Source organism: Thermobia domestica, chromosome 9 (assembly GCF_964235325.1).
Source record: "Thermobia domestica chromosome 9, izTheDome1.hap1.1, whole genome shotgun sequence".
Taxonomy (NCBI): Eukaryota; Metazoa; Arthropoda; class Insecta; order Zygentoma; family Lepismatidae; genus Thermobia; species Thermobia domestica.
In genome coordinates, this window is record NC_137462.1 from 208,772,897 (window position 1) to 208,791,604 (window position 18,708).

At 34.7% G+C, this 18,708-nt stretch overlaps 1 protein-coding gene across 2 annotated transcripts in view; it reads right to left on the reverse strand.

The window, feature by feature from the left end:
- The window catches only part of LOC145660571 (tectonin beta-propeller repeat-containing protein 2), an 87,779-nt gene that overhangs the window by 58,648 nt on the left and 10,423 nt on the right, over positions 1–18,708 (reverse strand). For both annotated transcript variants that reach the window (XM_081725803.1, XM_081725802.1), the window contains exons 4-6: positions 12,150–12,281; positions 9,410–9,570; positions 2,810–2,945 (exon numbers count right to left, since the gene is read on the reverse strand). In XM_081725803.1, coding sequence (XP_081581929.1) covers positions 2,810–2,945; positions 9,410–9,570; positions 12,150–12,281 — 429 coding nt within the window. The remainder of the gene's footprint in view (positions 1–2,809; positions 2,946–9,409; positions 9,571–12,149; positions 12,282–18,708) is intronic.

The window sequence follows — 18,708 nt, forward strand, 5'->3', positions numbered from 1 at the left end:
TGAAGCAAATCAGAAATTTTAAGAAGTTCGACATATGAGTGCCTCACGAATTGAATGCTTAAAAAAAAAAAAAAAAAAAAAATCGTTGTTTTGAGGTTTCTTTAAAAAGCAACTAAAATGACCCGTTTCTCGATCGGATTATGACGTGCGACGAAAAGTGGATTCTCTACTACAGACGACAATCGATGACGTTCGGCACAATGGTTGGATCAAGACGAGGCTCCGCCACACTTTCCAAAGCCAGAATTGCAGCAAAACAATATAATGGTCACTGTTTGGTGGTTCCCAGCTGGTCTGATCCATCACAGCTTTCTGAATCAAGGCGAAACCTTAACAGCGAAGATATACTGTCAACAAATCGATGAAATGCACCTAAAGCTTCAATGTGTGTGTCCGGCATTGATCAACACAAAAGGACCAATTCTTCTGCACGATAACGCCAAACCACACGTTTCAATGATCACGCGACAAACGTTCTACGACTTTGACTATGAGACTCTCAACCACCCACCATTCTCGCCGGACCTCTCACCTGGCGATTACCACTTTTTTAAGCATCTCAAAAAATTTTGCGCGAGAAATGATTCAAAAATGTTGCGGACGATGCGGAAAACGTCGTCAACGACTTCATCGGTCTCAGAACTCCGGATTTTCATGTTATCGGCATATATAAACTTGTTTCTCGTTTGCAAAAATGTGTTGATTGCGATTGTTTTTATTTCGATTAATGAAATTTTGTTTAAGATGATTCATGAATGTTTAAAGATGATTGTTAAGACAAGAATCGAAATAAAATAAAAACTCAGTATATGAAAAAGGCAATGGGAATTATGTAAATTTTTAATCACCATGTCATGGAAAATGGACTGCAATTGGACAAAAGACTAAAGATTTTCTTGGTAGATTAACACAGTCATTAGTACAAACTACGTTAGACATATGAAGCTATTCAACTTGATTTTCATGTCATGGAGATGAATAATGTTATCTGCTAAAGATCGTGCTATAGTGATTGTAACTTCTTCCAAATAATGCTGACTGGTTAGTTAATTTGGAGTATTGTATACCTTCCTAGTTTGTTATAAAATACTTTAGAGCTAGCTGATTACGAAAAACATTTCAATTCTAATTAGTCGAAAATTGCGATTGAATTTCAGTCTGTTACTCGTGCGCTTATAACAGTAACCGCCATGTTTGTATGTCATCTGTCGGTTCACTGCCTGCGTCGTGAGTAGAAAAATGGCTTAGAAAAAGTTACGATGCATGTTTTTCAAGTGTGTACGACACTGCTAATGAAACGAACAATAAAAAAGCAACAGAATTTAAACCTTCTTATAAGGTAAACTATTTATCTATTTATTTATTACCAATTATTTTAATATAGTTGAATGTCTTGGGACAAAGTTATAGTGTACTGATTTGCAAAATAATACAACAAAATATCTAACTTACATTACTGAAGTATCACTCATTAATAAAGCTAAAGTATTGACTTCAGTAAATCACTTATATATGTAACTAGTATTACTTTCCTTCGCAGTATATCACAATCAGTGCCTATGAACTTTTACATTGGGTTGGCAACACTATTAAACTGTTAATTGCACAGTATGTCAAACAATGTTGCATGGTGAAAAATTTCAATGTTTTCTGTCTATTACTTTAAAAGTTACAAGAGTGCTTCAAAATAAATGGTAGACCTTTTTTCTCCAGACTGTAAAGAAACTCATGAAATATGTTCCTGGAAAGATGAAGTTGTTGCGTTATCAGGTTTCACCTCCATTTACTTTTAACAAAAGCTTCTGGCGTTACTGTGTCAGACAGTGTGATGGCGAATGCAGTCGAGACAGCACAGTGCGTTATACGGTTAATTAAAACTAAATCAATGATTACTGTACAACGTAACTTCTGTCGCGAGTATGGGAGATCCCCACCAACAGAGAAGAGTATTCGCAAGTGGCTGAAACAATTTAAAGAAACGTTCGTCAGCTATGGACAGACAGTTTTCAGGCAGATGCATCAGTAGAGGACAATCAACTATTTGGCTTCCTCGTAGCCCTAATCTGATTCCTTTGGACTTTTTTTCTTTGGGGGCACATAAAAGATCCGGTTTGTGGTTAAAAAAAATGAAATCTATAAGTTTTACGTCCACAGTTATGTCGGTTAGCCTAAAGGAATCGGTGATGATGAGAAATGAAGGAAATGGTGGAATGAAAAAAGTGGGAGGAAACGGGGGAACTCCGAGAAAACCCACGCACACGATTTGTGGTAAGAACATTCAAGATTTAAATAATCTTAAACAGCGAATAACGAACTCAAACGCATCCATCCCACTAGACATGTTGGCAGAGCTATAGGAAGCAGCAGATACAAAATCGGTTGGATAAATTCAGGGCCACAAAAAAATTCACATGTCCAAATCTACTAGACGTCTACCCCCCCCCCCCCAAAAAAAAAAAACAACTTTCAAGTATACCCTTTCATCGCACTAGTTTTATAATCCAGTGTTTCTCATGTGGTCCTTATGATAAATGCATCAAACTCCGGATATCTTTCGTATAAACCCTGTATCTACAATTATATACATATAAATAAATTACTCTTATAAAAAGGTACTTACATGATCATTACGAACAAAAATAAATGGAGAAATCTAAATACAAACACTTATCTTTGTAGACCGAACGTCTCATCGTCAGAATGCAGACAAGATTGAAGAAAACTAACATAATACTAGAAAAAAAAACTACATTCGAATGTTACAGTAGGCCATACTCTATTATGCGATTTTTTTCTCTACATAATTTACCTTAAAAATCAGGGTTTTCTGTACTAGACCAGACTGATCAGCCACCCATATTCTTAGTCCTGGTCTACTAGAATAGACAATCTGATCTTGAGGCTTGACAGCACCAGGCCAAAATGCAGCTCCCAGCTTCCCTAACCTGGAAAGTTGCACAATAGTAATATTGCCTGTAAATTTTCAATTTGTTTTTATTTGGGAAATGAAGTGCACACAACATTGAATAGTAAAAATATTACAATAAAATAAATCTGTATAGCTTATGAACATTTAAACTCCCAATAAATGTAATATAACAAGATGTCATACTTATTCCAAGACATATCATTATGTAATTTTTAATATTGTAATATTGTAAATATAAATTACTACCCTATGAACTAACCTATAACACAGAACAATTTAAATCATTTATCTGATTATTAAAATGTAACTACACCAAAGATTCGTATTAAACCAAGATGCACTTTTATACACCTTTAAGTTTGGCTTTTTGCCTAATACTCACCTTGCTCAAAAAATAAATAAATACAATAAAATCAAAGCAAGAAAGTACTGGCACCACTGTCGCCAAACTGCATATAAACCACGGACATTGCTGTTCTCAGCACGCGTAGTGGAAATGAAGAAGTATTCCGCGCACTCAGTGTTGCTCGTGCATTGTGTGCATAGAGACAACGACGATGCTGTCAAGTGTTGATGTGGAAATGAAACGCCCTATACTGATATTTTACACGCACGGCACACGTGAATTAAGATTGGTAAGTCGTGTAGCAGAAATGCAAAAGATGCCTCATCATCTGACAGAGGTTCGAAAATGGAAACGGGAAATCAGTGGTAGAGCGCTTACCTTTGATGTGTGAGGTTCCTGGTTCGATCCCCGCCCAAGTAAGTTTGTGGTAAACAACATTGTCTCAGTGGGTTGTTTCGAGGTATTTCCCTTTCCTCCTACATTCTTCCATCATCATGCACTTGCTTCAATCATCCTTCTCTCTTAACCTAATAGGCATTATCATAGAATGTTAAACTGAGCTGTTAAAAATAGAAACACTAGGTTCTTTCAAGTGAAAATTTCGCTCGCTAAACTTGAAAGGAAACTCGTTTCTGGACCCAATTATCAGCATGAACGAAGCCTAGGAGTGACTACGAGCTCGAATTGAAACGACAATCCCATTACAGGCGCTAATTAGCTGTTCGCGGATAAGTAGAGAAAATTAGGCTTGTAAATCTGAAATGACATCTCACATCTATCAACAAGGGAACGCGTTATCAGTTGTCATCTCAATCTCTTTCGAGACGAATTATGAATTTCACTATTTGGATTTCTACGAAGACTTCTTGGACCGAATGAATTTGCGAACTTAGAAAATAAAGTTATCCATGATGAATTTCAATTCTCGAAATCCAAGGGCCTATATCAGTCTATTCTTTTATGGATTAAAAATATTTTATCAAGATAGAAAATATTTTCTTGACAATTAATTCGTGAGTAAACGCAATTACTCATGAGTATTTTTTTTTCTTGGAAGCTGATTATTTACTATTTATGCAGATGATATTGTAATTAAAGATAGTATATTTGTTTCTTAATATTTTTTTTCAAATGGAAATTATTGTGTATTTCTTTCATTTATGAATCTTAATTCACACAATACCAGTACTCACTCAAGAATCACTCTTATCCCACATTTACCGCCCCATCCCAAAACTGAAAAACACTTTCCGAACCCATCTTGAAAGTATTTTCTGACGATCTCCCTTCACATTCACTTTAATTGGAGAACTACTCCCTTGAAGCAAGCTGCACCTTCAGCAACTAAATTCAGAAATCTAGTTATGCAATATACTGTATACCGAAATTAATTTGACTTTCCAATAGCCCACCATACAGAACACTCCATATACTTTCCAATTCAACAGTTGCCACTCTTCCACTTCATTTACATCATTACAACACACATCCACTGTCTAGCTACCTACTGTGGGCGAAAGTCTTAACTCCTCTGTCGATCCGCATCAACAATCACCGATACTTTTGCAATGCTTAAATTCCCTATCTACATGTTCAAGAACACACAAATCATCACGACAGTACTTTTGGCAATGATTTCTGCAATTTGTATTCTCAAAATCCTTCTTCCATACTCTTCCACGTCCCTGGATTCATAGCCTGATCTAACCATGAACAATTTCACATTTGAAAATAACCACCTTCTTAGAATCAAGGATACTGCCATTGGCATTCGAGTGGACCCCTATCTCTATCAATCTTGAACAACAAATACTCCAATCATCACTACTTCAATCTTTCCTCTGGATTCAATTCAATGACGATAATTTTCTAATATGAATCCACAGTCAACCAGACTCGGAACTACTCTTACAGCTTTTATAATAAACAAGAAATGCTCGGTTAAATTCATTGGGCAGTACCTTCCTTGACGTAACGCCATACCTGAGAAGCACTCTCACCCTTATCACAAAAAAATTAATTACCCGATGACTTGGTCATTCAACTTGTGTCAGTTCCACACATTGTTCTTAAACAATTATTCCCAGATCCTTCCTTCAGCACTCTTCGACTAAAGACACTTCCATCCAACAACTCCAAACTTTCCTGCCCAACGACATCCTAGCGTCCATTTCCCTACAGAAACTAACAAATCCTGATTTTCCCAAGGTCGCCACCTCACCAAAAACCGAAAAGACTTTCCTTGCTCGCTTTAAAATTGCTTACAGAAGTTTCCCGAACTTTCATACTTTCATTACAAGAAATTGAAACAAAATGCTACACGGCACTTCCACTGAACGTCACAAAGTCAGATGTAAAACTTGTCCTACCAGCTAGCTACTTAAAACACTTATTGCGAAAATAGTACACCAGCGTTTCCCAACCTTTTTCAACTTGCGGAACACTACGGGTCTAACTTGAATTCTCGCGGCACACTCATAGATATTATTATTATTATTATTATTATTATTATTTGTAAATAGAAAATACTGTCGTATTTTTTTCTATGATTACTGACCACCTCCTTACAGAGAATCAAGCTCGATCACTGGTTTTCCTCCATCGTAAATCATTATGCTTATTTTTCATTCAAATTCAAAAATAGAAAACAATTCCAATGAAACATAGGACTCAGTCTTTTAAAAATACACTTTCTTTTTCGAAGACTGTATCCAAACTTTCACTAAGGAAGATCACTAAATAACAAACGAATGAACAAATTTCTTGTACTTTTAAAACAGAATGGCGGTAATTTGTATGAGTGTTTGCTTTGTCGAAAGGATAGAATGAGATTTTAAAATTTCAAGTTACGAAATAACCTGTAACAATAAAGAAGAAATAATGGTCATAACAATGATAATATATACTTTTTTTTAACATTAAAAATGTGCAGATAAGTAACACAGTGTAAAACTTATAATTTATTAACATGGTTAATATACGTCACATTAAACATTAATAAAATTATGTTTTCGAAATACAATCTATGTAGTAGTAATATATGTACGATAATACATTACAATTACAGTATTTTTTCCATTGTAGAGGTTCATAGTAAATACACATATTTCCTGTCTTGCAATTTGGTTCCTATATAATTATTGTTTTCATTTCCTCGCGGCACACCGGTTGGGAAACGCTGCAATACACTTTCAGCATTCCAGTAGTTGTGGTTCTTCTATCTTCATTTACAACACATTCTTAAATGTATACACTGTATATTTGCAAAATTCTAACTCTTTCAATTCGTATCAACAATCATCAACTCTCCTAGATATTCTAAATTTCTTGTCTACCTGTTCAAGCACACATAATCCACTACTATACATCTGACCACAATTTCCGCATAAGTATCCTCAAAATCCTTTCTCCACATTCTATCACGTCTCTCAGAAAGAGGTGGGAAGATTAGTGTCAATACCATTCCATCCGTGAACCTCTCCCCCTCCCTGGTCTTACCAATCTAGAACACTTTAACTTACTACACTCATTCTGTTTCCCATATATATGCAGTATTTTTTATGTATGCCTTTTTTGTTTTGCAATTATTCTTTCTCCATACTTTTCATTTTGAATTACCTCCCATTTTTTATTGCTTATAACTTTTACTATTTATTAATTTATTTTTGTTAATTTCTTGATTAGCCTGTAAAATTTATTTTTTAATACTTTTTTTCATATGATACAAATTTTCGTGTTTATATATTATTTCTTCACCCTCTTGTATTCTTATCGACCACATGTCCATTAGATTTACCTGGTTCAAATAAACTATCTACTTTCAGCTGTATAGCTCTATTTGGTATTTTGTAACTTGGTATTTGAAAATTGCATCCACATAGAACGCTTTACAATTACTGTACTTTGTTGTCCTACACTTTTTTTTTCCTTCCTACTTCTTTTCCCTCCAACTGAATGAAACGTTTAGCGGAAACGCTTATAGTGTACTTTTTTATGCTGTGTGATTATGCCTCACTAACTTCTGGTAAGCAATCACATATATACATATAAACTGCTATTATTATTATTATTATTTAACGTATTTGTCTCACACACTTTTTATTCTTTTCTTGTTTCTTCTTTGAAGTTTAACGTCCAACGAATATGCCCTGACGAAAAGGGAGACTGTGATGATGATAATGAAAGAAATGGTGGAATAAAGAAAGTGGGAGGAAATCCAAAATTCCCGAGAAAATCCATGCGCATGGTGCTTGTTCATCACAAAATCCACTGGGCGAGAGCTGGGATCGAACTAGGGACCTCACGCACCAAAAGTGAGTGGCCTACCACTGAGCCACCGCGGCTCACTTTTTATTCTCTTTTATCTAACACATCTTATTTAGTATTTTTTTAAAATATTTTTTATTTATTATTAAATACAATTATTTTCCCTTTAATTCTTTGTTCTTTCAATTGTTTTTTTTTGTTTTCTCCTACTTTTTTCCTCCCCATTATGTGATGTGTTTTAGCAAGAGTTCCTGGTGTGCCTTTTTGGTGTTGATAAGAAAATGCAACATTTCTGGTTAATACACCGTAAGTTGAATCACATTTAGCCTGTAGCATAATTTCTATTCGTCGTGAAAATGAGGCATAAAATTCATGACTCATTTACAAACAAGAGTACTAACCGTTCTTCAGCACCAATGATGATTTCAGATTTTCCCCGGCGAGGGCTTTCAATACACAAATGTTGAAATAGGTACTGCGACAATACTAGTAATCCATGTTGACTCGATTGGATCCGGGTCCGCGGTGACTCAGTGGTAGAGCTTTCACCTCTGGTGCGTAGGGTCCCGTGTTCGATCCCAGCCCCCGCCAAGTGAACTTTCTGGTGGACAGACACCGTGTGCGTGGGTTTTCTCGGGGTTCTTCCGTTTCCTCCCATTTGCTTCATTTCACCATTTCATTCATCACCCATCATCACCGTCTCCTTTAGCCCAACAGGCATAACCGTGGGACGTAAAACTCAAAGATTTCATTTCAATCGGATCCGGGGGAATTTCGTAGCTTCAAGGGGAGGAGGAATTTCCCTCCCGGGCAACTTCCGAAATTATCACTGTTCAGTGCAGCATTCAGTTGCGTCAGCGATGATGGAGTGGCAAATCTGTACAATTCATTCGTCTAAAACTGACCATGGATACTCAAATAAGGTTCAATGAGGAATTAAGCGGGCCAGTGAAGGTACTGAATTTCATCCTGATGCTTCTTAAACCACACCTGAACAGGTTTGCCTGTGAATATTGCATCTTACGAGACAGTATCACTGTTAGGAAACAACAGTTTAACTACAAAATGTACCTGGATATCCAATATATACTTATAATCACTGGCAGTAATTCGTTCTGCGACAGTAATAACAGACTATGAAATTGTGGCTCAAACTAGCATACACATGCCGCAATGTTCAATGGTAGGAAATAACATCGTGGAGCAAACGTCTCTTTGAGGGCCTGCTACACATAAACAGATCTTTTGTTTGAAACAAGGAGAAACAACTAATCGGATCACATTGGTCTCTTCTAATCGCCAGGAGTCCATGTTTATGCTCTTGCCACTATCTCCTCTGCATTGCAACGTCTCGTATCATTCAACAGAACATTAACACTAAGACAATCGCATGAGTAAATCATAAAAAAGAATGCCTAAGCAGACGTGTAAAACCAATTACTCAATAGAACAGCAAAAACACTTTTACACAACATAAAAGAACGTAACTCTAATAACTGACCAACACTTAACACAGAAAGGAAAGAGATACGAAATAAAACAAAACAAGAGAAGCTAAATATCATCAGATTTAGCAACATGACAGCATTCTTGGTCGCTTTTTTGTTCTTGTTGTTGTTGTTAAAAATTATTAGCTATTAGCACATTGTACTAGTACATTAGTAACATAAAACAAGGCAACCTTAACAGAAGGAATCTCTTAATAATTATTAAATATTTCAAACAATGAAAGCAGCAGAGGACGTAATGTTAAATGAACAAATTTTACTGAACACGATAGAGAGAGCAATCATTGATAATGATTATAAGATGTAAAATTTATTACAAATCTTTAATTCTACAAACTTTATGTGATTCAACGTACTTACGTTTTTCTTTCTTTTTGTCCAACTTGAACCACTTTACAGTTCTGTTCTCTGCGACAGAGTATAGTGCGATACAGAGTGGAGACAAGTAGCACTTGATGCCTATAGCACAACTGAACAATTTCATATTTTTCATTAAGTAGCTCCATGGACTTACTTAAATGCTGGAAAAGACAAGTCAAATAGTAACATGATACATTTGAATGTGTCAATAAAAGCAAAGTTTGTTGTTATTAACTTTGAAGGAAAAGATTTTTAACTCGGAATATTGGCCTATAGTAACGATTTAGTATAATGACATGGGCCAAGAGATTATGGAATGGATGAAACGTTCCTTACTTGCAGTTAGAATAATGACTTGTATTACTTGGCCAACAATACACTTCTAATGTGCTAACAGAATTACTATGCTCAAATTCCTTCTCTGTTGTCACAACTGCAACTTCTTCCTCATCTGACCTGCACTATTATTTTTGATAATTTCTGCTGTAATGCTGACTTCATTGACATTTTCCCCAAACTTCAGATGCAGGTTAAATTAACATTTATTTCCTAGTCCACGCATTTTAGTTTCACTTTTACTTATATATTTACATTTTTTACATTGTTTTAAGGTTTATTACTTTTAAGTTTTTCGTTTTGATGCATCTTCACTCAAAGTTAACGGCGCATTCCCTTAGTGTTAATGCTGCAACTGCTGACTACGTAGCCCATGGCTATGCACTACTGGGACGGACACCTCGTCACAACGAAGCTTAATGGATACTTGATCAAATTCTCTATTCGAAGTGGCGGTCATTATTTAAAGATTTGTCATATATACTGTATATACATACAGGAAGTTGTATGAATTAGCCTCCTCAGAACAAAATGTTAAGAAAGAAATGAAATATATTAAGGATTCTGTAAAAACGAATGATTGGTTGGAGTTTAATGTCCCTTTGTACCACCGATGCTATTTGAAGCGTGAATCTACAGCTTAAAATGAAAAACACCATTAGAATAATCCACTAATAAATATAAAAAAATCTGTCTATCTTGTATCGAAAGTTACTTTACAGATACAGAAATATCAAAGATATTTATGAAGTTACCTGTAAACGTCTACGTGACATATACATGAAAAAAGTGGGGATTAGGAAATACACATGCGGAGGGTTAGAAATGCTAATTCAAGACTTCCAATCATTTGTTTTACTGAAAACACAAAACGAACAAAATCTAGGTTTTAAATAAATCCAAAACATAAATAAAAATATCTATGAATCACCTTACACTTTGACTAAAGAACATAGTCTACATTTATATATGGAAAGTCTTAATAAGGCATGGGAAAATATTACAAAAGAACACAAAAATTATGTTAGTAGTATCACAGAAATTATGTTAGTAAAAGTTACACACATTGGCAAAGAAGTTCATATCTTTTTCAACTAGCAATATTTCCGAACTACTTAGAACAAATAATGCATAGTACGTAACAGTCTCAAAGCTCTAATTTCTTTTAATATTACAAATTCAACATTTTCCTATTTATTTACCCCGTAAAAACGCAATACTAAAATTATACTATAGAAGCTTGAATTTAGAATTACATAACTAACTCCACACACACAACTTCACGGTTTTATTATTACTATTATTTAATTATTTATGTATTTATTGTTTGTTTGTTTCTTTAATGTCTCACAATTATGCATCGAGGTTACAGGAGACGGTGAGGATGCTAATGAATGAAATGGCAGAATAATGAAAGTGAGAAAAAACGGGAGAGTTCTTAGAAAATACACACACACGGTGTCCATCCATCGCAAAGCCAACTTGGCGAGAGAACTTCTAAGCTTCAGTATCATTACTTGGTAACGTTTAGTACAACAAAACCAAACTCCTTTTTCAAATTTACATTTTGTGCGCTAATCAAAAATTAGAGACGATGAGAATGAATTGAGTAGTATTCAGAAATATATCCAGAGTATTCAGTGTAGTTCCAGAATTATAACATGATGCAGAACACCCATTAGGCGAGTAGTTAAATTGCTACTCCCAATTAAAAATCACAAATAAGACAAAATTTGTCATAATTCTGAAAAAAGCAACAATAATTTGAAACACGCAGTATCTTAGCTGTTTCTTGCTATTGTTCTTTCACACGATTTTGGGAAATATCGCACCTAAAACAAAACAAACAAACAAACAAAAAAAGCACTTTTTTTTGCATTACATCAAGGGTACGCCCGGGCCTTCAATATTTGCAATGTTCAATACTAGAGGGTCCAGATAAGCAGGAGTGCTCGGTTTGTTGCAATTCTAAACAGTGTAGATCCCTTTTATTGACAAACGGAAACCTTTTGTCATGCACTAATTACTTATTTGGCTATATCTGTAGCTAATATCGGAAAGAGATAAATATCCCTCCTAAACAGTCGTAATTTTCGGAGTTATACGTTCACTTAACACACAACAGTCGTGCTTCCTACAAGACAACAAACAGCACTTTCGAACTAATCGCAAGAATTCCTCAGGTGTGATCACCGTGCTGCTACTTAACAATCGACTTCCTTACCATAACCTGAAACAATCTTTTGTATTAACACAAACAGTTTTATTTACTTTTGAAAGAGATGAGAATATCTTTCCAAAGAAATAATGTGGTTAACACCTACTGTTGTAGTTATTGTAGCAATTTTTTCTGCACTGTTTATATTTAAATATTCTTTAACTGAAGAAATAATTACAAACTCACCATGCGATAATCCATTTCCGTAAGAACCACTAATCCATTACTGTCGCCACTGAACAGTTTCATTCCATTCAAACTCCATTCAATTGCAGTAACATACGATGCATGTAGTCCACTAATTGTGTATCTCTCCACCTAAATTTTGGAAATGAGTTTCTATTGAAGTTCTTCTATTATTTTTATCACACAATAATATAATTAGAGCATGGTAATACAATATCATGCTACTCTATACAGTGGGACATTGTAGTATATTGTGTACTCAGCAGTCAGACAGCAACACAGGCATAACTTTGATTAGTTTTAGGTACTTCTTTATTGACACGTTGTATCTGTTGAATGCATCTTCTTAGTAAGCTTTCTATTTCTTTTATATTTGTATAGAGTTCTGTGACACATGTCCCATTAGCGTTTATGCATGTATTAAGTTTTTCCTGACTCACCACTAAAATGAATACAACACTTCAAAAAATTCGAATTTTATCATAGCATACTGCCAACACGCAAAGGTAATTAATGAGCTGAGTGAATTGATGTGGGTGCTGTAAATAATATTTTAAAAAGTTATAGTGAATGTTCATGTAACACATTCGTCAAACGCCCCTTGAAATAGAAAGACCACTGCAAAAGTCAGTGAAGAAAACAGTTATTTCCTAGGATTATGTGTAACAAGAATTAATTAGTTAAAAAGTTCTTTTTTCATGTTTAAAGTAAAAGTTTTATTTTGTTACCTTATTTTTCTAAATAAAATGATTTACTTTAGTAGATTTAAACTTCCCGCTTACAATTAAAGAAGACATATTTACTCCTCATAAAATTCTTGCTAACGAGTATGCTGATTAAGTTCATTACAAAATCAACATCACTACCAGTTTGAAAGATTTAAATCACTCACTTGTAACTCGCACATTTTGTAACTTGAAGATAATGTTGAAGCCCAACGCAATATGGGAATAAGAAGTTGACAGGTCCTACCTTACCCGATTTATATGCGTCCCGTTTTTGTTAAAACTCTGTCACCTTAGAGAGCCACTAGTTCTAGGGATCATTGCAGACACTAATTAAGCCATGGATAAAATACTTCATTGAATGAATGAATGATTGTGAAAGCGGTGTTAAGGATCAGATTGATACCATTGTCGATTTATTTATTGAATCATCTTTCACTACTGTTGGTGCCATTAATTTATTTTTGTAAAGAAACCAATTACTACTCACACATACAAATACACTTTTAGTCATATATTTTAAACAGCTGAAACGTTTATAATTACATGGGCGCATGGGGGGATATTCCAAATTAACAAAAAATTGGCTACTTACCAATGAATCCTCCCTTGAAAATTTTTTTTAAACATTTTGACGTTTCGGAATTCACAGCTGGTTCCTTCCTCAGTTGCAAGGTAAAAAGGATTAAAACGGAAAGGAGATAAAAGGAGTAAAACCAGGAATACATACCACTATATAAAAGTAACGTACAGAAAGGAACAGAGCCGAATGAAAAAAGAATGAACTGCATCCAAAAAAAAAAAAAAAAAAAACGCGGTGTCTATGTTAGGCCACTGATGCATACTTTGGATCTGGCAACAGTGGCCTAACATGGACACCTCTTTTTTTTTTTTTTATGCAGTTCATTCTTTTTTCACTCTGCTCTGTTCATTTCAGGATCCTTTCTGTACGTTACTTTTATATAGTGGTATGTATTCCTGGTTTTACTCCTTTTATCTCCTTTCCGTTTTAATCCTTTTTACCTTGCCACTGAGGAAGAAACCAGCTGTGAGTTCCGAAACGTCAAAATATTTAAATTTTTCAAGGAGGATTCATTGGTAAGTAGCCAATTTTTTGTTAAGTTGAAACGTTTCCTCACTTAGGCCATTTTATAACTACTAAATAGGAAATTAAGATATTGCAGCAACTGCCCAGAGGTACAATTTTCATGAGCAGGTAGCATGTGTCACACATTTTTAATAATGAGCTTAACTATGCCGAGTAGCGTTTTCTTATGATGAAGGGTTCGTGAGATATCTATTGTTCGGCACACATTTTTAATCCTCTTTTCCTCGCTTAAAATATGCATTGCAACGAAAAAACTCAGCTATAGATAACTAAGAAATGGACACTGTTTAGAGAATGGGCAACTTTGAATACACACAAAATTTCAGGTGGGAGTACACACGGAGAAAAATTATGGAGGTTTGATGTGAAGTTTAGCATTGAAAATCAATAAGAAACAAATTTTGATGCGGCTCTAATCAGTCAACAAAAATTACAACGCAGCTCAGCATTTAGAGATGCGTAATAAATAGCAGAGCAGCTTGGGTGAGTAATCTATTAATCACATGTACATGTGTTGAAATCCTGTAAAAAGTTTGTTTTCATGCTAAACTCCAAACCCTCATTACTTCTTCCCCGTGTGCACTTCCATTTAAAATGTTAGGCTGAGTTGACAAGGCTTTAAATTGTGTCTGGTCAAATTCCCAGCGGGCGCCAGCTAATAACTTGCTAGTAAGCACTAACCATGTTCAAAATTTTAATTTAAACGGTTTCCTCGTGATGATAAGAAGAGACAACACTGATGTCACTTTTATATATAGAACAAGTATTTGGAAATTGCCCTCTTTTCACCTTAAAATCGAAACTTTTGAAGACGGTATCTTTTTTTTTTATTTATTTATTCTTATTTATTATTATTATAAGGTCTTTATATTCCAAGTTTCACCTCTCTAACTTAATGTGCTCGTGAGACACTCTTTCTTTGGCATACGTTTTAAACCCGTCTTTTCCTTATGATAAATGTTAATGAATGTAATATGATAAAAACCCGACTGAAACCAACTGCTAAATTCGCTACGTTAAAAGACACTTCAGGCAGTTCATTTGCTTTGCTGCGATGACGAGACATATGACCTCGATGCTACTCTTCAATATTGAGTAACAGTAAAAGAGAGATTCTCCTCTTCTCCCTTTAAAAGCGGAATTTTTAAAAACGCTTGGACACATGCCTACTTGCTTTTAATACGAAATTTATATACAAAGTTTCATCTTCCTAATGTGAGAAACTACTTTTGGCATACATTTTGGACTCCTCTTCTCCCTTAAGATATGCATTTTAATGAAAACCTAATAACAACCCAGTTCAAGGTATATATTAATTATATTTAAAAATTCCTTTCAAACGGTTGAGCCGTTTCTCGTTATGATAGACGAAGTCTTTTTCATTTGTATAATATAGATACTGTCAGTGGTGCTACTCAGCCGGTTCGCTAGAACCGGTTGTTAAAATATTTCGAGTTTGCAGAACTGTTTGTTATATCTTAGACATAACAATAAACTTTACCCAGTTATACCTAGAAACAAGTAAATTTTAGTTTAACTACCTTTGTTTTTAGAAATTCCTACAGTTACAGAGTTAAACATATGATCTCTCAGAACAAGGTATAAGCGTTTATTTCTTAATCTCAGAAATGCTCAGAATTGCCGATATATATATATATATAAAACCGGTCGTTAAAAAATTAGAATAACACCAATCGATATTTCTTAATAGTATTGGTGTTGTTCTTGTATGCATAAGTTATTTCTTGATATAAAAAATGAGTTATATTTAATTTTGTGAACAATACATAATAACATTTTCCATGTTACCAACAGTCAAGCTGTGAATTTAGTACGTAAGATTTATCTTATGTTGAATGTCATCTCTTGAACGCTGACACATGGTTCAGTTTCATTTCTCAAGAGATTTTCTTTCCTCTCTAGCCATTATTTTGTCAACACTTTGCAAACCATTGGCACCAGACTGTTTACTGCATAATATTTAAAACTTTTTTCCCATACTTTTTTCACAATTGTCCTAGTTTTAGCTGAAAATTTTCCTTAACACATTTTCAATACTAAAAATTGTTCATCTAATAATTTAGCATTAGCATCTAACTGAAAAAGTGCTTCTGATAAAAAGGAAACTTAAACTCAATACACACAATATCATGTTTAGATTACTAATCTTGCAAAAGTTTCTCTGCTACTGATATCGTATACTTTTATTCCTTAAGAATAATTATTTCTTACTGTTGCATCTTGGGTCACTTTGGTCATGACTTTTCCACGTCACAATGGTTTTGATCTTACCTTTCATATCCGATATCACTCGGACAAACCTGGTGACCCAGACAAATCTAGCAAGCCGAACAGGTTCGATGGTCCAGAAGTAATCTAAATATTGGCTCTACAGCACTTAATAGCATTAATGATTTCCTCTAATCTAGCTCGAATGTTTACGTGTTTCATTCGGAGAGTGATATTTCTTAATGTATTACGTATTGACAATTTCAAACGTAATTTCATGTTTATTAGTCTTTCCATACTGAAAAATAATGTAGAAGCTTTGGATATAAACTACGCAATAAATAAATAAATAAATAAAATATAAATTAATAATAATAATAATAATAACAACAAACCCAATGTTTGAGCTCAATGGTATCTCGCATACTCTACATAACACGTTTTACGGATTCCTGCTTAAATTTTGACGATTCTTTATATGAGAAACATATAGCTTATCTTTCATGCAATTTTCACGCATTTATATTCTTATAGACATTGAAGCTACCTTTCAGTGCAATTGTTTGACACATACATACGCAGACATCAAAAGAGAAAGAAAACTACAGGTTTAATGAGAAGAGAGGGGAGAGAGCAGAATTGTGTTTGTTAGACTTGCATTTAAAAAATAAAACGAATATAAGTGAAAAAATGGTTTAACGACCCACGGTTATGTCTTTTAGCCTAAAGGAAAGGGATGATTATGAAAGTAAACGTTTACTGATTTCTCATCGGGAATCGCACCCGGAACTACGTGCAGCAAAGATGCACGCGCTAGCCACTACACTAGAGGAAGGGGTAGAATTAGATTAACAGCCTCATACAAATTCTCCATGTGTATGACGCTGTTTCGTCGTTTCTGGGTCTGCTTAAATCATACCGGCTCACGGTTCTGACTATTTCCAGGTCACGAAATTCGTAACCACTTTCATCACTGCTTCCCAATATCAAGTACAATACAACATTAGTTTCAACCCGAACAAGCCGGGCTTCAATTATCGGTGGGAGTTCATGTGGTTCGGAACCCATGTTAAGCTGTTGGTCCACGCTACATAACCTCACTTCTGCAAGGAGCGCTAAATTCTCATCAACATATCAACCAGTGTCTACTTCTAAACCAAAAACTTGGTATTAAATTACACGTCCACATAACGCCGCCCACACCGCTCAAACTCTTCAGACACAGTGATTCGAGGTGTTGAAGCATCCTGCATATAGTCCCGATCTCGCCCTGTCGAATCGGTTTGGTCCACTTAAAAACGCTCTCAGAGGCACTCGATTCAGCTCCGTTTAACAGATGAAGGAAAGGTGCATTAGTGGCTTGCTGCGCAACTAAAAACCTTTATTGCAGAGGGTATGGGAAAGCTTGTGTAACGATGGACCAGGTGCATTTAAAAGCAGGGTGATTATGTTGAAAAACAACATGAATAAAAACATTGTACTCTTGTAGTAATAAATAATAATAATTGATTGTAAATACTTATCTTGTATATATAGAAACGTGTCCTTTGGACAGGAACCTCTTTTTATTACGAGGCCAATGAATAAAAGATTATTTCTAAAATGTGTATGCTAAGGAAGGTAAAGGTGGAAAGGTGATTAAAATATTTTACCTACAATAGAGTATCACATAAATCAATAAAGTTAGGGAGATGAAACCTGTCATTAAAAATAAGTGGACACGTGTCCCAGCGTTTTCTAAATTCGTTTTTAAGAGGAAAGAAATATTACTTTTCCTTCCGTATTGAAAGTAATGTTATCTGTTGTTTGTCATCGCATCACGGGAAAATGACTGAAAACGTTCAAATCAATTTCGAAACATACATAGCTTCTACCTCGAGCTAGATTACAATAACTACTTTAATTAGACGACGCATCATACAGGGATATGGGGTTTAAAATTGATGAATAAATAGTGCATATCATCATGAGTTTCTCAAGTTAAAATGAAATATGTATATAAATTCTTCATTACACATAAGCAGACACGCAATCAGCATTTCCCAAAATTCCGGTTTTAAGAAAGTGGTTGTAGCAATTTCCACTTTCTTCACTACATTGGTATAGACGTTGTCTGTTGTTTGTGATCGCAGCACGGTAAATGGCTTACCTGTTTGAAATGATTCTCGGAATATAACTTCTGCCTCAAGGTTTTTCTCTTGTGTCATTAAGAAACGTATCCTAATGGGGGTAGGAGAGTTCGAAATATACGCCAAAAATAGAGTATCTTATAGGCTTTTATAATTACACTTTCAGTGAAATGTATATTTTAATGGGTAAAGGAGTTCAAATATTTTCCAAAAACCTATTTTACACGTGCAAAGAACGAGTATTTTAGTTAATTTCCTTATAAAACTTCAAGGACACAAGTGCTTGTTAGATATGTTATTTATCTTATCGTTTGCAAGACAAAATGCTAAAACTATATATGAATGTGTAATACGTATGTGTATATTGT